The sequence below is a fragment of the Opisthocomus hoazin genome, chromosome Z (assembly GCF_030867145.1).
Source record: "Opisthocomus hoazin isolate bOpiHoa1 chromosome Z, bOpiHoa1.hap1, whole genome shotgun sequence".
Lineage (NCBI taxonomy): Eukaryota > Metazoa > Chordata > Aves > Opisthocomiformes > Opisthocomidae > Opisthocomus > Opisthocomus hoazin.
In genome coordinates this window covers 79,229,215-79,251,749 of record NC_134454.1, presented here as the reverse complement: position 1 = coordinate 79,251,749, position 22,535 = coordinate 79,229,215, and the positions used below count along the sequence as shown (strand labels likewise).

Here is a 22,535-nt window from a genome sequence, read left to right as displayed (position 1 = left end):
AGGAGAGCTCTGCTGGCCACACCGCAGTAATGTACACACAATGTGTCAACGTGGATATAGTCATCAACCCAGGCACCTAAAAAGCAAGTGTTAGCAACAAGCTTAGAGCAAACGCTGTCTCAGCAGGTCTCCTGGAGCCTAGCCAGCTCTTGGCATGGTAAATGGCAAAACATGGATTATATGGGTTTGAGGCCACCAGTAAGCAACGTGGTTTGGCGTGTTACTGTGTTTTACATTAGATCATGCAAGTTGCCAGCAGACATTAATGATTCTAAGCTCTGCAGAAGAAAGGGTACACAGGTAATTAGTGTTTGGAGTTTGTATGGTGAACTACATTTGTCAGCTATTTCTTTCCCATTTAAATTTACACTGGTTTACCAACGGCTTCCTTCCCAGAACAAAAATCAAGACCTTCCTCCTGAGGAACAGGGCCCCAGCATCAGGAACCTGGATTTCTGGCCCAAGCTCATCACTTTGATAGTTTCCATCATAGAAGAGGATAAGAATTCTTACACCCCAGTCTTGAATCAGTAAGAATCTTCAGTGTCCTGCATGGCTAATACTAGTCTCTGTGTGCTCTGCTTTATTTGTTAAACTGCTTTCTATCTCTTCTGTCATTTGTGTATTTATAGAAGTACTTATCTTGTCTGTCTGTCTCTCTGTCTTATCTGTCTCTGTCTATATAAATAACTCTTTTTGATTGGGATGGAGGAGTTTCAAAAGGTTCAGTTACGATGGCGTTCGAGCACAAACACCCTGATTATTACAATCCTGAACTCAGGGAGGCACCTGAAAATGGGGTGAGAGTTCTTTTGGTTTTTTCTGACGTTGAGCAGTTCTGGGATGCGCATTAAAGCACACAGTGGTGCCATGGTGACAATACCTTACGCTGTGATTTAGCAACGTGGTGTTCGGTGCAGCGCTAGGAGACGGCATTGGGTGGGGTTGACACAGCATTGGAAAGGAACCTGAAACCAGTCTGTTTAACCGGTGGATACTCCTCCAGCAGTCCCACAGGGCAGGAGAGAGGGAGATATCTAACAAGGTATTATACGCAAAGAGCTGGATTGTGCCCTGGTGATTATTGATTTAACATGGCAAGGACACCTGGTTAGTGTTCACCTGTCAGGCTAGTAACCCTAGGCAAAAAGGAAAAAAATGAAAAAAAAGAAATATGGACAAGAAAGGGGAAAAAGGTGCAAGGGCGTTGAGATCACATTCCCAGAATTATTGTATGCATCTTTTCTAGGAGGGACATCCAGGGCCTGGCTTTTTGTGTAAAAACAGTCTCAATAGCAGTGTTGTTTTCAGGTTATTTAATCTGTGCCACAGAGTCCAGTCCATGATGTCCAGTTTCCACCTGGTCATTTATCTATGATAAAGGAAATGTCTGTAATGTTGAGCTTTTCAGCTTGTAGTTTAACTCAGAGCTGAATAAAAAAGAGCCCTTTGCTCTGTTATGTGTGAAAGCCTTTCCCAAATGTCCCCTCAGGTTTCCTCAGGAGCTTGCTGTTGGGAAGATCAGCGCGGAGGTGATGTGGAGTCTTTTTGCCCAGGATATGAAGTATGCCATGGAAGGTAAGAGAATTCCTCACTGCTGCCATCTGACTTGTTGCTGATCTCTTGTTCGACATCCATTGGGTTTAAATGAGGCTTAAGCACATTAGTAGCACCACTGTTTGGAGTAGGGATTTCTAGTGGTTTGTTTGTGACAGCTGCTTTATGGGTGAGAATTGAGGCTGGGATCTGCATAAGCTCTAGACCTGTGTGCCAGGCTGTGTTGCAAGCCGTTCATTTTCATCCTAGCTGGTTTGAAATGAGAATTTTGCCTTGGCCTGAGGATTTGATGGCTTAGATCAGCAGCAGCATCTTTCTGCAATGTACAAGTGGTAGAAAGGGCTGGAGAAGTAGGTGGACTCTGGGTTGTGCCATGTCTGTAGTTCCCTGAATGATACAGTGTAGATGGTCTAAGCCACTGGCAAAAACATGCTGTTAGAACAAATCCTGCTGCAGACATCTTCATTTTGAATGAGTATTTACATAATTTCACCAGCCTTCTACTAAAAGAAGAATTTTACTGTTTTTAAAAAGGAGTTAGGCACGGAGAGCCTAGCAAACTCCTGGAAAGGAATTCCACTGCTTGGAGTACGCTTCTGATTGTCAATTGCAGTTTCTGCACTTGTTTGTAGTTCTGGAAATTCATTTGCACAGTGCAATCCGCTTCTTCCAAGGTTCGGAGAACATCCAACTCCCACCAGGTCTGCAGCTACGGTAGCAGTTGTTTTCCCAGTATTTTGCAGGGTCAGGTTTTCTGATCATCTGTAAGGTGATATTATGAAAAAACAGAAGTGCCAGGGCTGCCTATGGCATGCTAGCTGAATTCCTGTCATGTTACTGCTTTTGGTCACTCACAAAATCGTGCTCAATCCATTTGCTCACAGTTTGATCAAGGCTCACTTATGGGAGTGCCAGCCCATTAGGCTCTTAATTCAAACTGCTGGAAAAAAACTGTCAGCTGAGAGAGTTTCCTGCATTTTGTTCTTCACAGTCTGTGGGGTTGCTCTGTGAGAGAAGAAGATTGACTCCGTCTATTTCTTACTCTCTGTCAGTGCAACAGGGGTAGAGACTGTGCTGTGGGGGGACACCCTTTGGCAGCTCTAGGCTTGAATTCAGCAGGCTGCAGGTTCTGGATGAAACATTCTCACTTTTGTGTTAGGAACTTTTTATGTATGCTTGTACCCCCACAGTGCCTTTGTCTTGTGAGGTCATGTCAATGTAAGGACAGACACTGGGAAGGATTGAGACCTAGTAACTATGTTGAAGACTCTTTTACTGTTGCTATTTGCTCATGTGTTAGAGATAAGGCAACTGTGGTAACTTCATGTTCACTTTCTGCTCATTCAAACCGTTTTGGCTCCCCTTTCCATTTTGTGCTTATTTAAACCCTGTGCACTCACCCTCACGAATTTATAATGCAGTTTGCTCTTCAGCATGTTGAAAGTGCCAGATCTTCCTCCTTTATTAGCAGCCATGAGAACTGGATCTCTCCAGATCTGGTTGCTGACTTTCCTAAGACGCCCTTTCCCTGTTGTATCCAAAATGCAGCTCTAAAAGGGTTACTGATTGCGTATGTGAATTTGACTGTCAAAGGGGACATGACTTTAATTTCCCCCCCACCTCCCTCTTTTAAATGGCTCTATGTGATTGCCAGTGGCCAGGTTAACTCTGCCTCCCAGGTGTTCTCTGTTTGCATCTCATAGAGTCCCCTTTGACTCTGTCCCCCCTGCTGAATCTGGGCTTATTTTAGCTTTTCCCGACATCCTTCTGGTCACTTGTGAGCTTCTTAAGAGAAGGATTGGCATAATGCTTCCACCCATGAGTACATCAGTGCATAGGAAATAGTTGCTGAAAGAGCATCCCTCTTCAAAGCATTTCTTGATGAGAAAAGTTGACGCAAGGGCGGCTGATGGACTGGGAAGGGTTTGCATTTTGAATGAAAGCTGAAAAATTGCGTGGTACATATATTTGTACTTTAGCTGTGCCAGTCCTGCAGAAGGATTGAACAATGATAGAGTCTGTGTTGCTGTGTGTCTTTTCCAAATAGATATTCAAGAAATCCACAGGGTGCAGAGTTCTATTTCAGGCAAGCGTGATTCCTCACTGCTTTGCTCTCCAGAAATTTACAGAGATAACCTTTAGAAGAAGCTCTACAGTAGTTCAGTTACAGCCCTGAGTACGTGTATTTTAAATACAGATGATTGGATTAGCTCGCTGCGTTTCTTTTAAATGAGGGGGGGAAAAAAGGATTAAAGGAAACAGATTAAGTGATGTGAAGGATGATGATTAGATTTGCTGTCCTCAGCTCTTGGCTCTGTCATTTCTCAGTTTGAGTTGCTAATTTGTCTACCAGTTTACCTACACCAAGAGTTTCGTATTCATGTCTTTGCCAGCGTGTGGAGTAATCCCTGGGTACATTTCTGGTGTGCTCCAAGATCTGTATGCATCAGGAGCTCTCTGCAACAAAACATAATCTGTTTTGTGGAGATATGTGCACATGAACCCAGAGTATAACACTTACTTCTAGCTTTCTTCATGATATTTTCCCTTATGTTCTGTTCCCAAGTCCTGGATAACATGAGCTCATTCACCTCCCCAAGTGGTAAGTTCATGCTCCTTGGTAGAGTTTATAGTTGTGAGTAGGGAAAGACTTTCATCTGTTTCCCGTAGTTTTAGCACTTTGGATGTAGTTGCTAATATTAGCTTTAGTGTTCTGTAGTTTTATGCCAGTGATGAGCAGATCTGCAAAGACGGCTTGGAAGACCGTACTGCTGCTGCGGAAATGGAGGGTGTGTGCTGTAAGGAGACTCCTATTCTGACTAGTCACTCCAGTTGTTTTTTGGCAATACCAGATACACTGAGCAGTTCTGGGCAATAGTCCCATTGCTGAATCGCAGGCATTATGATGTAGATAATGTCTGATGAAGAATTAACTGCTGAGGTCAGAGCTCCAGTTCATGTGTGGCTCTGTTCCTTCCCTCCTGGCTGGGGTGATGCTTGAGTGTCTCTGGCCCTTTCACTCTGCAGTGGAAGTAAATTTTCTTCTAGCTTAAAGGCCATAAAATGGCTTTGGTGTCAAAAGATTGTGGGCCTGGCTGTGTGAGACTGTCCCCTCCCTCCTTCCAGCCTGATGCTTCCACGTTGCTCTCCAGTACGCAGTGTGGAAGAGAGCTGGGAGGCCTAGGTGGGAAATGGCTTCTCTGAGCTGGGGAGCAGTGCCTGGCTGTGTGAGCTGTTTTCCTTTTTCCCCGTGGGTGGCAGCTAACTGCCTCTCCCAGATGGAGCTTACCCCCATGTGCACTATGCAGCCTGTGCAGGGTAACATATAAATGCTAATTTATACCTAGAATATAGTGCTTAGGGGCTTCACAAGCAGAAATCTTGCTAACTTCTGGATGCTGCAGCATGTGTTCTTTGGGCACCTTCTGCAGGGTTAGATTGCTAATGTGTAAAATGTTCAAGTCACGAAGATGAAACACCTATTTTCTGTTTAAAATATATTTAGTAACTGGTAGCCGTAGCCACGGCAGCAGTGTGTTTGACTGCTGGAAGGCAGGTGCACTGCAGACCTGTCTTATGCCTTCATCTTCCCTAAGGAGACCCAGCTTCTGAGACACTGCAGAAGCTCCAAGATCTACTCTGCTGGTTTTATTCTCTCTCTCCCCCAAAGCAGTGGCAGCTCAGGGCACTGTGAACAGCAGACCTGTCCCTTCCCTCCTTGCTGGTGAAGGCAGTACAGAACGAGGCATTGAGAAGTGTCCCTTACTCCCCATCAGCCCAAGACTAAAACAGATGGGATAGACATGCTGTGTGGCCCAGACTTCGCTGGCAAGATCGTGCTATCCTGGAGTCACTGTAGTGTAGAGGATGGTTTTTCCGAGTCAAAGAGTTAGCTCCACCACTGGGACGCTAACTGGTACTCAACAGCTGGATAACCGCCTTGTGAGCCCACTGGTAACTGGAGTTACTAGTTTTCTTGCTGTCCTTTGTGAAACTTGTGTGACCTGGAAAGCACAAACACCCCAAGGAAAGAGGTCTCCTGCTTTTCCTTTATTAGGAAGACGTTAAAAGACAGTAACATAGTATCAATGTCATCCTTGACAGCAACGTTTCATCTTATTTTGGACACATCAGCATTAGGAGGGTTGTAAATTGGAAGTGTCTCTGTTAGGAAGAGAGACTGAGTAGACTTGGCAGGCAGGTTTGAAATAAATCGTTCTGCCACATTCTCACTTCTAATAAGGGGAGGGGGATCAGATGCGCACACAGATGCCAGCTGTCTAAAGTGTTAATGCTTTAACAGTCTCAGGACCTATTAGAGTTTCTTTGCAGAAATTCGGCATTATTTGCTAGGAATTAACCCATGGAGAGCAGGCTGACAATCAAGAAGATGATCTGCAGATTAAGCATGTGGTGGAACTCTTGTTCTCTGCCTGAAAAACAGAACTAGACATGACACTAGAAAGTGTGCTGCTAGGAAGCGGTTCCCTTTTAATGCCTTAATAATATGGCCTTGGTGACCCTAAAAGCTCTTCTCCGGAGGAGACTGTATGCAGATGAAATCTGCTGAGGAAATTTGAGAGACTTACAGAACTCTGCAGTCTTCTCAGGATAAAACACAGCAGTTGCTGCAAAATGTCTGTGCGCTCTTCCGCTGTTGCTGGCGTTAAGCTCTTTAAAAGCCAGCAGGTTATAAAGCAGAACAGAAATGTGCTAAGACTGATGGCTCCTGTGCTCGTTACTTTTTTTAAATGGGTTTTCAAAGTACACCTCTAGCTGATGTGTTTCCATGTCACCTTCAAGTGCTCTTAAACATTTCCCTTCACAAAGAAAAAAAGCTGATCAAAACCATGCAGGGTGCATTGAAGGGGGGAAGACAGATGGTACGAGATGTTGGGGATGAGGAGATCTTTGGGCTTGGTTGGTTTTCTTCGTTGTCCTGCATGTTTGAGCTGTTACAGTTCACTTTTGTCTTTTTTCTGTCACAAGCTCAACCTTTCTTTCGCATACGTAAAGTTCTGTTTTATGGTGGTAAGACCTCTCTTTCTTTCCTTTTCCTGTAGTTTTATCCCCTTGGTGTCAAGCCTCTCCTTTAATGCGTAGATGGCTAGGTAGTCCTAGCAGCAGTCCTTGGGCTTATGCTTCTGTGGCTGCTTTGCATCTTCCTCTTCTGCAACTTAGTAGTGTTTTAAATGTTCTAGTAAACAGGAAAAGGCGTGAATTACTTGCTTTTAGTGCACTGCATAATTTTGAGGAAATAAATCCTATCTGAGTCCATTTTACCTCCAAGTCAGGCCCTCCCTCTGCAGGAACAGCATTTTCCCCATGCGGGAACAGCACCTGGGTGGCAGCGCAAATCAGAGTTAATGAAGTTATAATTGCCCATTGATTTCCTCACTCTCACAGGGAGCTAAGTGGGCACAGTTACTGCTGTGTTTGTTTCTAGTTTTAGATCTGTGAAGAGAGCTTTGCATTTTTTTCTGCAGTTGTTCTTGAGCGAGGTCAGCAGTTTGGACACCGAGTATACTCATACATCCTTAGCTCTCAAGAAAGATTCTAGATTTATTAATGTAAAACAGGAATGGTCTTTCCTTGGCTCCATACAAGCAAATTCACTGTGGAGAGTAATGGATCATAATACATGTAACGGATCATAGTACTCCAGGAGGTTCCTGGAGTGTGTGGAAGGTAATTTCCTGACGCAGCTGGTACATGAGCCTACCAGGGGAGGTGCCTCACTAGACCTGCTGTATACTAACAGAGAAAAACTGGTGGGAGATCTGGTGGTCAGAGGCCATCTTGGGCTTAGCAACCATGAAATGATAGAGTTCTCGGTTCGAGGTGAAGTTAAGAGGAGGGCCAGCAAAACCACCACCATGTACTTCCGGAGGGCAGATGTTGGCTGTTCAGGATGCTGGCTGAGAGGGTCCCTTGGGAGAGAGTCCTGAAGGGCAAAGGGGTCCAGGCAGGCTGGACATTCTTCAAGGAGGAAGTCTTAAAGGCGCAGGAGCAGGCTGTCCCCATGTGCTGCAAGGTGAACCAGCAGGGAAGACGACCGGCCTGTCTGAACAGGGAACTCTTGCTGGGACTCAGGAAAAAAGGAGGGTCTACCACCTATGGAAGAAAGGGCAGGCGACTCAAGTACAGGGGTCTCGTTAGGTTGTGCAGAGAGGAAATTAGAAAGGCAAAAGCTCAGCTAGAACTCAGGCTGGCCACTGTTGTAAGGGACAACAAAATATGTTTTTATGAATACAGCAACAGCAAAAAGAGGGCCGAGAAGAGTCTCCATCCCTTATTGGATGAGAGGGGGAACATTGCCACCAAGGATGAGGAGAACGCTGAGGTACTTAATGCCTTCTTCGCCTCAGTCTTTAAATTAGTCAGACTGGTTTTCCCCAGGGTAGTCAGCCCCCAGTGCTGGAATATAGGGAAGGAAAGCAGAACAAACCTCTCATAATCCAGGAGGAAGCAGTTAACAACCTGCTATGCCACCTGGATGCTTACAAGTCTGTGGGGCTGGATGGAATCCACCCAGGAGTGCTGAGGGAACTGGCAGAGGAGCTGGCCAAGCCACTCTCCATCATCTATCAGCAGTCCTGGCTAACAAGGGAGGTCCCAGATGAGTGGAGGATAGTGAATTTAACACCCATCTAGAAAAAGGGCCGGGAGGAGGATCCTGGGAACTACAGGCCTGTCAGCCTGACCTCGGTGCCGGGAAACATTATGGAGCGATTCATCCTGAGTGCGCTCACCAGCCATGTGAAGGACAACCAGGGGATCAAGCCCACCCAGCATGGGCTCATGAAAGGCAGGTGCTGCTTGATCAACCTGATCTCCTTCTATGACCAGGTGACCCTCCTGGTGAATGAGGGAAAGGCTATGGATGTTGTCTGCCTGGACTTTTATAAGGCCTTTGACACTGTTTCCCACAGCATCCTCCTGGAGAAGCTGGCTGCCATGGTTTGGATGGGTGTACGCTTCACTGGGTAAGGAACTGGCTGAATGGCCAAGCGCAGAGAGTGGTGGTGAATGGAGTTAAATCCAGCTGGCGGCCAGTCACAAGTGGTGCTCCCCAGGGCTCAGTTTTGAGTCCGGTCTTGTTCAACAACTTTAGCAATGATCTGGATGAGGGGGTTGAGTGGTCCCCCAGTAAGTCTGCAGATGACACCAAATTGGGCGGGAGTGTCGATCTGCTCGAGTGTAGGAAGGCTCTGCAGAGGGATCTGGAGAGGCTGGATCGATGGGCTGAGGCCAACTGTATGAGGTTCAGCAAGGCCAAGTGCTGGGTCCTGCAGCTGGGTCACAACAACCCCATGCAACGCTACGGGCTTGGGGAGGAGTGGCTGGAAAGCTGCCCGTGGGAAAAAGAAGGTGTTGGTCAGCAGCCGGCTGAACATGAGCCAGCAATGTGCGTGGGTGGCCAAGAAGGCCAACGGCATCCTGGCTTGTACCAGCAGTAGTGTGGCCAGCAGGAGTAAGGAGGTGACTGTGCCCCTGTACTCGGCACTGGTGAGGCTGCACCTCGAGTACTGTGTTCAGTTTTGGGCCCCTCACTACAAGAAGGACATTGAGGTGCTGGAGCATGTCCAGAGAAGGGCAATAAGGCTGGTGAGGGGTCTGGAGAACAAGTCTTACGAGGAGCAGCTGAGGGAGCTGGGGCTGTTTAGCCTGGAGAAGAGGAGGCTGATGGGGGACCTTATCACTTTCTACAACTACCTGAAAGGAGGTTGTAGTGAGGTGGGTGTTGGTCTCTTCTCCCAAGCAACTAGCGATAGGACTATAGGCAGTGGCCTTAAGTTGCATCAGGGGAGGTTTAGATTGGATACTAGGAAAAATTTCTTTAGTGAAAGAGTGGTCAGGCATTGGAACAGGCTGTCCAGGGAGGTGGTGGAGTCACCATCCCTGGAGGTGTTCAAAAAACATGTAGAGGTAGCACTTCGGGACATGGTTTAGTAGGCATGGTGATGTTGGGTGGACGGTTGGACTTTAGGATCTTAGAGGTCTTTTCCAACCTATAATTCTATGATTCTATGTGATTCTATGTGAAATAGTAGCACATGTAAAGTATTTTGTCCATTGAACACCATCGCCCCTGGGGACTATGTCTCTTGGATACTGGACATTTTAATTTCTTTAAAACACAGGTTGGATTTCTGGTTTTTTGAGGCTGTATCTGTGTGGATCTCTACTTGTGAATTAGAAGGAAATATGTATTACACTGTTACAGAGGCTTGCAAACAACTCTCTGGAGTTTCCCAATACTTGTGAGTTGACAAGGCTTATGGAGTGATTGTGCATGAAAAGTTGTTTGGTTTTTTGTGTTTTCAGTTGAATAATTTCTAATTTACTTGGCCTTTCTTGTGCATAGTGCCAAAGCTTCAGGAGAGATGTGGAAGTTTCTTAATGTTTTGAAATAGGTACAAGGATTCACATTTACTTGAAAGTAGATGTAAATGTTGTAAAATAAGCTTGTCTGTCAGGTAGCTGATTAGAAAACTGGGGCTATTTTATGTCATTAAGACGTATCTTCTGCTGGTGAATATCTGAGTGTGTATTATTCGTGTGTGCGTATATCTCCCCAGTAACTGGATGCTTGTACCAAAGTCCTAGATTAAAGCCATTCAAAGTTAAGAGAAAGACTTCAACTTTTTTAACACGGCAGGATCCTGTCTACACATGATGCTCTTGGAAAGTTACATCAATAATGAGGTAACCACATAAAAGGTAGGAAGACAAGCCTAAAGTCAGATTTTGGGAAAGAGAGCCATGAGTCTATGGCAAAATCATGCATGTTTGAGTCTCATATCTCACACTGTAGTCATGGACAAGCAGCTTGCTGTGGTGCTGGAGTGAATGCAGCAGGCTGGCACGAAGAGTATTTGTGCTGTTGAAGCTTGGCAGAAGAGACAGATGGATATAGACGAGTGGCACTAGGGAGCAAGGGTGCAGAACTGGACAGCTGATTATTCAGGATTGCAGTGCAGGCAACAGCAGGCTGCTGAGTCCTCTTAGCATCATGAAAAAGAAATTAATTGTATTATTTTCAGGGAGGATTTTGAGGAAAAGCAGTGCAGTAGAAGGAGCTGCCTGTGTAAGCACATGACGGGTGGCTTGGGAGAAAGCATAGAGATGCTTTTGAGAGAACTTAACAAGTAGTTTAAAACCAGGGATTATAGGCTGATCAGAGGTGGAAGTCAACTTCTGAAAGATGGCAGTGGGGATGTAGGCTGCGAAGGACCTTGAGAGCAAAGACATGGAGCATACGTTCCTTGTGAGAGAGAAGGGGGAGCAGTGGTCTAGAGAGATATCTCTGCAGAAACATAGATCTGAGCAGGGCAAGTGCTTTAGCGGCACAGGTGTGTGGCAAGGGTCATGTTGTGGAGGTATGTGCATTATACAGGGAGGAACTGCATTGTCCTGGCATAGCCTGGGTACATAAATGTCATGAAGCCTGTCAGGAGGAAGAGGCTCAGCAGCAGGTAGATACCCATGGGTCGCTTCAGTGGACTGTCCAGGAAGGCAATAAAAATAAGAAAACGGTTGCCTTCTGAAAGAGAAATGTTATGAGTTTCTCCAAACTGGGGATCAGGGACGGCTCCAGCTCTTGTGTAGCTCATTTGAACTTGGTTGTGACTCACACTATCAAACTCTGAAGAACTTCATGCTTTATACTCTTGTCTCTTAGAGGATGTAGTGTAACATGTTGGTATTGCCTTTGTTTATATCCAAGGAGAGCAAATCTGTTCATTCTTGATTTGTTTCCTGCAAAGACGAAATCTGGACTGTCATATGTTAAATGGAAAGACCATAAAAGATTGCTCTATTTTTATTGCTTTGACAACCAAAAAGTCTTTAACAAATAGAAGTATTAATCAGAGCTACAGAAATAAGCTGCAGAGCCCCAATGGCCAACCACCAAGAACCCCTGCCTGCCGCCAAAGTCCTGTGTCGTGAAGATTTTGTGGCTCTATAGGTGCTTCATCCTCAAAACCATTGCATACTGTGGATGTGCTTTATAACATGTGCCTCATGCGGTGATAGCTGTGAATTCAGACCTAACTGCTTTTTTTCCTTCCTTACAGAGCATGAGAAACACAGACTGTGTAAAAGTGCAGACTATATGAATTTACACTTCAAAGTAAAGTGGCTGTACAACGAGTATGTTCGTGATCTGCCTGCCTTCAAGGGAAAAGTGCCTGAATATCCAGCGTGAGTGTGTTATATCTCCTGTAGTGAATCCCCACTATCTTTCTCCTTGTGTTACCTGGAAGGAAGTTGTTTCGTTCTCCTGTGGCTGCCTTCATGATACACCATTTCTTCACTGCTGCTTTTCTGTGTTTATGTGTGTGTTTGCCCCCTCTGGTGTTCGGTGCTACCGTCTCTGACACAATTCAATCCCTTATTTTAGGGCATCTCCCAAGATCTCAGTAGCTTTAGCAATGGCATGGACAATCTTTAAGCCACTTTGTGCCTGCAGCGTGGGCTTTGGTCAGTTCTTGAACAGCAGTCTTCTGGATGTATGCTTACATTCTTGTGTTGATAGATAGAGCTTTATCTTTATGTACTGTATGTATGTCTGTGTCTGTGTGTGAATGTCATATGTATACACACAAAACAGGATTTGTAAGTAAAAGTAATGTTTTCATTTTTTTAGCAAGACCGGGTGGTGTAGTTGGAAACATCAGATATGCTGTTGATCTTAAGCTCTAAACAATTGTTCGCAACTTTTATTTAACTTTAAAAGAGGAGCAGTAGATTTCAGACCTGAAGAAGGTTTATGAGCCCAAAAAGTTGTCTGAGCAACCTAGAGATGCTGTAGCTAGAGTCCCACACTTGGCTTAAGGCAATAGCAGGTGTGTTCTTTCTGACCAGTGTTTAACTGGTTTTCAGAGACTTTCGATTTGAGCTTGTTATATCCTGTCCTACCAGCCTGGGCATTGAGAACAAATTGTTCCTGTTTTACAAGAGTAAAATGCTTTTGTCATGTCCCTTCCTGGTCTTCTGCCGGTTCCCGTTGGTTCCCAGCTTTCCTTGGAAGCGAGGTTTACTGGCCTGTCTCCAGCTTGTCTGTGTCTGGACATACAACACCCAGACTTCAATACTAATGTTTCATCTAGACCTTGCATTGCCTTGCAGGCAGTGCTGCTGCTCTCATATGCTGGGTTGATAACAGCCTTTTAAAATTTTTTCTACCAGTGTTATTGTTGACTAATGATGCTTCCACTGGGCCACATGCCACCCTCCAGGCACACTCAACAGAGTGTCCTACCTAGCTGTTCTTCCTGTCCTGTATGTGACTGTGTACTGCTGTCTACACGAAGCACTTTGCACTTTGCCCCTTTTGAAAAAACCACCTCGCTTGGACTGTGTTTCCAGTTTGGCATTTTGAATTCTCTTCCCATCCTGTGATCCACGCGGTCTCTCAAGCCTGGTGCTAGCTGCATACTAGTAAAACTTGAGGCAGTTGGTGTAATTGCTCAGCTTGGGCTATGGGCCTTGCTTAACAAATCAGGTCAGCCGGAGGCATTAACTCAGTGAACAGGGTGCTGGAGTGACAGTCTCAGGAGCCCTGTTCTCTTTGCTGTGCCTCTGAGTCTGTGCAGTCTCAGGCAAGCCGTCAGATATTCTTAATCTCTCCTTTTCTCCTGTGTAATCAGGATAATGATGCTCAGTTTTGTTCTGCAGTCTTTTGCAGACTGTTCTGCTCTACTGGCCTTTGTGGTAGAGCTTCAGTGCTTGTGTACAGTTACAGACGCTAGCTTTGTTACTTCACTCTTCTATTTTAGTACAATAGCCACATTGTCAGACACAGGTGATGTTTGTTTCAACCATAACCTTCCCAAGTCATGAAATATCCCCTTGGTATCAATACAGAAATGTGCTCTTGTCCTTTGATTTACTTCATCGCAATAATTTTTAGTTTTGAACCTTCCTTAAACCAATGAATCCACGTGTCCGGTTTGGACATCAGTAGACTCTTTAGATGAAAGTAAAGCTGCTGCCCAGAGAACAGCTGAGTTGTCTGTCTGCTCGACAGACAAGAAGTTATCCACAAAATTGCTTTTCATGTTGAAACTATGAGAATATGATTGAATAAAGGGAAGGCTCCAAACTACTGAAGCTGAAGTTTTTATACTCCCCTTATTTTCTGAAATTCAGCAGCAGTTTCTGAAACCAAGTATCAACATAGCTGTGAGCGGATCCTCAGAACTTCCTCTCTTCACTTTTTAGCTGCCAGCTAAAAGCTGTGAAGTGTCAGTTTTTGAAAAACCCTAGCTTTTTAGATATGTACAAGAAGTGTTCTACATTTTGTTTTAATACTGATGTTAGCATGCAGCTAGTATTGTAGCTGTACTGGAGACTACCTCCTCCCTGGTGCGGGAAGGCATTCCTTCCTTTGAAATCTTGTCTTATTCTTCTGGCTCACTTAATCAAACATAGTATTTATTCTTTCACTCTTTGAAACCCTGCCTGCCTTCTTGCCACTGCACTTGCCAAGGCCAACAGGATGTTCGCTGGGTACCCCCATGCATCAGCACAGCAAATGACCAAGATTAATTCACCTGTAAAGTCAGAGACCACAGGAGCCAGGCTCATGGCCAGTCTGAAATTGTAACCTTTTGTGTTACGTTACTGTTGTGCAACCAACATGGGTAAACTTTTATTTAGTCACAAAGCACTGCTCCCTTTCCCGGCAGGCAGAACTGAAGCTTATTCTGTGCAAACATCATTCGGCAAGGTTGGCTGTGCTGCCTTGAGTCAGGCTGTGCTGACCCCTGCAAGCACAGAATGTCTCTGAAGCAACACCGTGAGCCTCTGTTTTGTGTGCTGGTGCATGAGCCATTACGGCGTTTGCTTCCAGATCAGTAATGAAAGCAGATGAGGAAGAAGATCTTTGCCATATAACAATATTTTTCAGCTATTTCTGCATGAAATCAGATTATTAGTTTATGTGCAAATAATTTTGAAAATCATTTTGGATATGTTGCCTTCATAGTTGTTAAAGTCCCCCCTCACTTGCTCAGCAGCCTGATAGTAAAACACTGCAGAAGGGGTATTTTGTCTAAGATAGCTCTAGGTTTGTGTTACAGCTCAAAGCACATTTTGGTGTTTATAGATGATTTATATCTCTTGTGTTTTCCTGACAGCCTATAAAGGACAAAGTTGAGGTTGGCTTTGCAAATGTAGTTACAGAATTTCCTGATCTGACCTAAGTGGTTCTCTTTGCACTTAAACATTCGTATTAAACCTCTCTCTGGAGGTAATGCTTTTCTTAATGGGAGGGGGAGCAAGCACACCACCACCAGCCGCTGAGGAGTACCTTTTTCCTTGCCACCTTTGTTTAGATAATTTGGTAAGACAGTAAAATACCTGTGCATTTGATTTTGTATAGCAGCTTATGGTAGCCATGAAAATGGGCAATGACTGTTCTCAACAGTGAATGGCCCTTTCTTACGACTGTGGTGCAATAACTAAGGATGAATGATAATCAGGAAGTTGCCCTGCTTCTCAGAGTCAAATCTGTGGCTTCTGGCAGAAACCAGCAATCCTCCCTGTGCAGGGACCTATGACATGAAGCGGTCAGCAACTTGCAGCCTGGGAACAGTGAAACAGGTGGAAGATGTGTAGCTGCTTCCTTATAAACTGCCTGAGTTCTCATCTAAGGATTGAGTTGTCGCTTTAAAATATGCTATTGTAGTTTAAAGTAAAACGTTGAAAGCCTGAGAAACTTGCAGCAGACTCCGAAACGTGCTGGCTTTTAGGAGCCTGAAATGCCATTCAAAAGCATTTTTTCCAGAATGCAGGAAGTCTATATGTCTGTGACAATGTTCCACTGTTGCTGTCTATATTAAATAAGGCTGCATAGACAGGTTGCTGTTGGCATTTAACACTGTGTCAGTTACAGTTTCCAGTATTAGCATTGATGTGCTTTATATTTCAAAGTGTAGAGAGTATTTAAGGCTATCTAGTATGCTGTGTCTGTGAATTTGCTCTTGATCTCGCTCTCATGTCTGGCACATGCTTTCATGTTCTTTGCAAACTCAGCCCATAATTAGCACAATCTCTATGAACACAGCTGCCTGTTTAGAGGAGGCTGTACTCTGTGAAGCTCATACAGTAATCTTTTGTATGGACTGAAATCACACGTGGGTGCTTTTTTCCTTACTTGTGAATGCTGTTTAGTAATATTTGAAATTAAGATTTGCTTCAGCTGTGGTATGTTGGCACTTGCACACAACAAATCCTAGACAGACATTTAAATAGAACTGTAAGTGCTATGTTTTTTCTTAAACACAGACACACACGACCACCACCCCTCCTTTTTGTACTGTGTGAAAATGTCCCACAGAGCAGAGAACAGAGGGATGACCAGCTGTAAGATCACATCACTGAAGCTGCTTCTCACCTTGCCTGTTTGGCCAAGGTGAGGTTGCATAGAAGCCTTTTGTTCAGTGCTGGAGGTAGCTCCAGACACTGCCTCATGTAAAGCATCTCCCTGAGATACAGCAGTGGCTGTTTCACTATCTTCTTGGATTCTGCTCTACTACTTATCTTACCCTCCCAGGTGAGGAGAGGGAACAGAAACAAACCTTGCTGTCCTGCTTCTACGAGCTGAATGTTTTGGGGACTCGACCATGCTCCAAAGCTGTTGATTGACCACTTAGCATGAATTAAGTTTGTGCTGCTTTAAAAGACAACAATGAAAAGCTGCCTACAGGGCTGGCCAGCTTCCTGCAAGCCCTAGCAGATGTGCCATGCTATCACCAGAAGTTAATTGTACTCAAGAATCTTCACAGTGAAATCAGTAGCTCAAAGAAGTGGGACAGTGTTCTAGAGAAGGCTTGGGAAAAGGGAGAGCAGGATTAAAGTGCAGAAAACTTCTAGCCTTGATTCTACCTCCTGGCACTCCAGAAATATGTCTGTATCCGCAGATGAAGCAGCTGAAGGGCGCTGGAAAACAGACACTGCTTTTCCTCCATTTACACTCATTTGCAGCTCTATCATATGAAAGATGGTAGACCAAAATGGGCAGCAAGACAGTGTGCCGGCTGTCTTGGCCTGCAGAGATAGTGGTATTGGAGGTCTCCCTTGTCCTGTCTGGCACATGGGTGAAAGAGGAAGAAAAGACAAAATGCTCTGAGATGATGCAAAGTTAAACGTGGTGCTCGAGGGGGAAAAAGGAGAAGTTAGGAAGAAAGAGGAAAGACAGACGAGAAGGACAAAACTAGCACAGGCCAACAATCTGTGGAGGCTGGGCTGGGCTGGGCTGAGCTGTGTTCTGCTTGTCCAGCCCACGTGTTGGTACAGCACCTGCTCACTGGTAGCTTGTGTACAGGTGGGAGTATTTGGGGGAACTTTGGCTGCATGCACAGAGAACAGCATTCAGACACCTAACAGTGGCAAGCTGTCACAAGACTTGCTGAAACAGCAGCACTGTCTGAGTCTTGTTGGGGTGCTCTGTTTCTTGCTGTAACTTGCTGTCTTTCCTGTCCCTTCTGCAGGTGGTTCGAGCAGTTTGTGATGCAGTGGCTGGATGAAAATGAAGATGTTTCCTTAGAATTCCTGCATGGTGCTCTGGAGAGAGATAAAAAAGATGGGGTATGTAGGTCACTCTGAGTGGAGGACTTGGTGCTGCATCCTTCAGTGCCCAGAATCAAATAACAACACTGTAAATTCAGCTGTCATACAAATGGAGGATGCAGCCCTTTTTGCTTGCTAAATAACTGGGAAACTCATTTATTTTAGGATGTTTCTCTACAGGTCACAGACTTTTGTTTAATAGCAAGGTGCATATCATTCAGTTATGTCTGTTCTGTTCTGCTGCTGTTAATCTGTCAGCCATCAGCTTGGTGCTCTTTCATCTCTCTGTGTTTGTGGGATGTAATTGAAATATAAGGCATTTTGCATGTACCTAGCCATGCAGTGAGAATGTGACCTTAATCCATTGACAGAGTAATCTTATTCTTAATTTGCTGAGTATTTGCAATGGAGAGCAAAAGCCTTCCTGTCTGTGCAGTGACTGTTGGCACTGTAGTCTGTGATGCTAATGTAAGCTTTCTATTTAATATCTAAATTTGAAGAAAAATCTAAAGAGAGCTCTTCACTCTTTCCTGTTTTCCTCATCAACTGACAGACAAGCCATGCATTTCGTTAAGGGTCTCTGCATCTTGTTGCATTTCCTTGGTGCTTGTCATGTCATGGTTGGTGAAGGACAGTAAACCTATAATCCAACAGAAATGGCTATTTAGCCTCACTCTGCCATTTGGAGAGCCTTTGACTAACAATGAGGAAGATTTAGGTTTTGGCAAAGTTGTTCTGCCTCCAACAGGGCAGATGATGGAGACACCCATGAAATGGGTGTATTTCAGATCTTTGCATTCGAGAATGACTCTTTGTACTTCTGTTTTAGTTCCAGCAAACATCCGAGCATGCTCTGTTCTCTTGCTCAGTGGTGGATGTCTTCACCCAGCTCAATCAGAGCTTTGAGATCATTAAGAAGCTGGAGTGCCCTGACCCTGTCATTGTTGCTCATTATAATAGGAGGTTTGCTAAGGTAACACCCTCAACATCCAGCTGTTTATCTTCCCTTAGTGGGAAGCAAAACAGTGTGGTGTTTTTTTTGGTTTTATTGCCTGGGATTCTCCTGCCATGATAGAGGATGAGTAACAGTGCTTACATCTTGTCTTTGCAGACTATTGGGAAAGTGCTGATGCAGTATGCTGACATCCTTTCCAAGAGCTTCCAGTCCTACTGTTCCAAAGAGAAACTGGTGAGTTGTGCTGAGCTTCTCTTCTGCCTTGAGGAATCACGTAATTGTCCTGATGAAACCAAGTTTCTCCCATTGCACCTGACCACGTTGACCATGTTGTTCAGTATTGTTTTTATCATCATTTGCATGCGTTTGTGGCTTGAATGCTGTCTTGGCCACAAAATAAAACTAGGTCCTTAAGATGATCTGCATGATTTGGAGGCTGTCAGTCTCCTTGAAGTTAACTCTACCTGTCTGGATTGTGTGTCACAGAGGTGACAAAAAAAAGGGCACAGATTTCTCTGTAGATCTGGTGTTTAGCAGCACTCTTAGTTTACTGTTGTCTCTATCTAACAATCTTGCTATTTAATCCAAAATTTGGTAAAAGTGTGTATTAAACATGGCCTTACATTTTTGAAACCTTGGTCTGTCCCATGCTGGTTTTGCTATCTCCAACACCTGTAGTGGGGATGTATCTGCAGAGGGAAGTGTCTGTTACTCAGGCTGCCCTTGACTGTTGCGCTCAGGCTTGGCCTGGCAGGACCCGAATGTGTCTCTGAATGCAGCTTTGGCTAGCAGTTCCCCTTCTGATCTGGGATGTACACCATTCACAGTAGCACATTGCAGCATCAAGAGACTGAAGGTGACACAGCTTGGACTCTTGCAGGGCATGGCAGTAGCTGTAGAGAGTCGGGCCTTGTCCTGACACTGATTCCTTGTCAGCACATTCTACGTTTGTCATAAAGCTGAGGAGGAAAATACAACAGCAGAGATCTCCCTGATCTGGGGTTTCTGGAATGGGCCATCCCATTTCAAGCTGGATAAAAAATTTACTTGTCTTTTTAGGGTTTGAGTGCTGAAATCTGTGCATGCCCTGCCTCTCATTTGACTCTCAGATCTGGTGGTACTTGGGGACAGGTGTTGAGGCGCAGACTGTACCACCAGTCAAAATGTGTTGGCATCCTGAGCGGTAACAAGGCATCTGCTTTTGTCGCTTCAGCCCTGCATCCTGATGAATAACATCCAACAGCTGAGGGTGCAGCTAGAGAAGATGTTTGAAGCCATGGGTGGTAAAGAGGTGAGAGCACTATGAAACTGAGTATTACTTATTCCTGCTGCACTGTTACTCGTTTTTTTGCATCATATTGGTACTTGCAGACTGCAGTCATAAGGAGAGCCCTGTGACACCTGGCACTATATATAAGAAGCGTGAGGGTTCAGCCATGCCTGAAGAGTTTCAGCAAAATGCAGGAGTGAATGTTTCAAGACACAGAATAGCATGGAGGAGGAAAGAGAAGGATGTGTGCTGTGCTGATGTGGGTTGGGTGTGGGCATGGCTGGTGGTTTCACAGCTTTGAAGACAGATAGGTCTGAGGACTGTTGAGATCAAGTAATTTTATGTGGCACATAAATGTGGGACAGTACCTGTGTCATTAAATGTCCAATATCTAATATATTGCAGACATGCAAAGAAGAGTTCTGTACTCATGCCTTGTTGGATACTCAGATGTATCCATGAATAGAAATATCTTAGTTTTTGTTCTTTGACTGGTGATGGCCATTTTTACAGAAATAAGTTTTTTTCCTCCCCCAGATAACTGTGTCTGTTTTGATATAATCCATGTATCTGTTTTCTTCTCTTTTTTTTTCATTGCTTTTCAAGATTCAGGAAGATGAAGAAAAGGCTACTGATGTTAGGAGAAAATTATTTTCAAAGCCTAAGTGCATTGTCTTTGGTTGTGTTGTGGTAGAGCCTGTGCTGTAACCTGTATGCTAAGCAGAAAGTCAGTTTTGCTGATGGGCAACTCAGTTTTGTGCCTGTATTACTGTTTAAAATTTTCTTGTGTTCAGGGGCAGAATTCTATGAAGTGGCACAAATCTCAACAAACGGATTTACCCCATGATGCAAGGAAAACTGCTGTCATTCTTTTACATATGATCTCAGCAATCCTAATTTCTAAGCCCTATGTCAAGACCTAGAATTATATCCTTTCCTTACAGCTGTAATAGCAGTGGTAGCTAAATGCTCATTTTTCAGGAAAAAATAAACTTGTGACGAAATGTTTGTGAAGTGGTTTATAAGTTTTTAATCTATGTGAACTAAATTTCTCTTAAGTAATCGATTTGCTACTTTTTTCCATAGTGGTGACCAATAAGTAGGGTTTCCCTATATTTCAAATTGAAAATACCACTTGAAATTTGAAAATGGCACCTGATAATATGTTAAATAGAGGGAGAGAAAAAGTGTTTATGGAGACTGTCAGCTACTTTTCCTAGCCTAGACCTCTTCTCTGCATTGTGCTCTTTAAAACCTTCCTCAGGAGGTATAGGTAAGGTAGAACAGTGGTGATGAATCCTCTGTTTCCCCTGCACAGTGGAATCAAAAGAAAAAAAGGGAAAGGAACACAGACTGCAAGCAATAAAACACACAGGAAGAAACCTGCCAAACTCGCTAGGAAGCTGTTTTTTGGCAGTGATTTTTTTCTTTTCTTTTCAAATGCTGCTTGTCCACTTCATTAGACTGCTGCTGATCACAAGAAATAAATTGTGTTACGTTAGGTGCCTGCATTATTTGCTATCACCAGGGTTTTCCCTCTTGGTGACTATGTTGTATTTTGCTTCTTGATTTTAAAGCTGCCAGGTCCTCTGTTTTGCTAGAGTAAACAAGGTCTTGTCCTAGTTTGAGCAGTACTTTTTCTAACATAGATTGAACCTGTCTAATGAGAAACAATTGGTGAGACAACAGCTTTGAAAGTAGGACACGTAGACAAACATGCTGCTGGAAATGCATCTGTGGGTTTTATCCTCTCCTTCAGGAAGGGCAGTTCTTACTTTCTGTGACAGATTTGATTTGTGTTCATCTATACATCACACAGTAGCTTGCACAAATGTAAGCATTGTCCTGACTTCTCTACCCAAAAAGGAACTGCTTCCTTGGGGGAGTTAGAGTGTAGCATAGTAGTATGTCCTGGTCATCTTGAACTGTTCACCTTTTTGTGTTCTCAAAGGTGGTGTTGAGAACTAGGTACCAAATATTACGTTGTTCCTGTGGCAAGTATGTTAGATGTACTATGTGTGAAGCCAGAACTTGGGGACTGGTTTCAGTTACTGTGTTCCTGTGGCTTGATCTGCTTCTGATTCACAGATCCATCTCCATCTACAGCTGCAGCACTGCACAACTGTGGAAAGCTTTGAAATACTGCTGCTACCTAGTGCTCTGTGTCAGTAGATCCAAAACACACTCCTACAGAAATGAAGGGACAGGGCTCACCCATAGTCACCCTGCAGTGTAATGGCAGAAGAAGGAACAGAAGTGCTTGCCCAGTACTATTTCTTGAGATTGGGGTCCTAGATACGGTGCCTTCCTTTACTTTGTTTTCCCCCAGATGAGGAATGGTACCTTTCCCCCTACTTCTCATTCTTTTTTCCAACTGTAGTAATCAGACGGCACTAAAGAGGGCAAAAATTGCCCAGGATCTCTGGGTTTAATGTGTTGGTATCATGGTCTGTGAACATTACTAGTCAGAAACAGTAAGGACAGCAGCAGAGCTTGAGACCTCTGTGTGGAGCGATTCTCTTGGGTCTGTGCTTGAGATCTCAACGCATATGTATATACATACACATATATATACACACACACACAGAGAAAGGAGTATCTTAAATGATTTTTAGGATTTATAATTAATACTTTAGGATTTATAATTAATTCTTTTATTTCCCTACTGAGCTATGTTGATGACATGAGATCCAAACAGCTTCACTGTGGCTTTGTAGCATTCTCAGGCATTCCTTAAGCATGTTTTGGAAAGGCAGCATTTATGGAGTGGCAGGTAGCATTAAAAGCACAATGAACAGTGGAATCAAGGGGTGAGTCGTGGACAGGAACTGGGTACATGCATACTTTTTGAAACCTTTGATTCCTCTGAATCATCTGCAATATAGCCACAGAATGGAGTTTGTAATTTAGCTCTGTATTAAAGTGCGCTATATGGATTCATTGCTAGTGTTTGCCTGAACTCGGACCCGTTTGTTTATTTATTCATACATTATCTAATAAAACCTAATGTGACCTGCATTTTCTACCCACCTCTGCAATTTTACTGCAGACTTCAGCCTGCTCTGTGTGCTGTCCTTGACAACAGAATAAGCCTTTTCTCATTTTGCTTGAGAGAGATGGCTTTCTGCAGTCCGTTATTTTGCTTAGCTTTTCATAAGTTATGAGCTCATG

The 22,535-nt window shown here is 44.2% G+C and overlaps 1 protein-coding gene across 11 annotated transcripts in view; it reads left to right on the top strand.

Annotated features, from left to right (window-relative positions):
- The window catches only part of UNC13B (unc-13 homolog B), a 219,320-nt gene that overhangs the window by 164,564 nt on the left and 32,221 nt on the right, over window positions 1–22,535 (top strand). For all 11 annotated transcript variants that reach the window (XM_075447135.1, XM_075447133.1, XM_075447134.1 and 8 more), the window contains 7 exons: window positions 397–530; window positions 1,493–1,578; window positions 11,640–11,766; window positions 17,061–17,157; window positions 17,969–18,112; window positions 18,251–18,328; window positions 19,308–19,385. In XM_075447135.1, coding sequence (XP_075303250.1) covers window positions 397–530; window positions 1,493–1,578; window positions 11,640–11,766; window positions 17,061–17,157; window positions 17,969–18,112; window positions 18,251–18,328; window positions 19,308–19,385 — 744 coding nt within the window. The remainder of the gene's footprint in view (window positions 1–396; window positions 531–1,492; window positions 1,579–11,639; window positions 11,767–17,060; window positions 17,158–17,968; window positions 18,113–18,250; window positions 18,329–19,307; window positions 19,386–22,535) is intronic.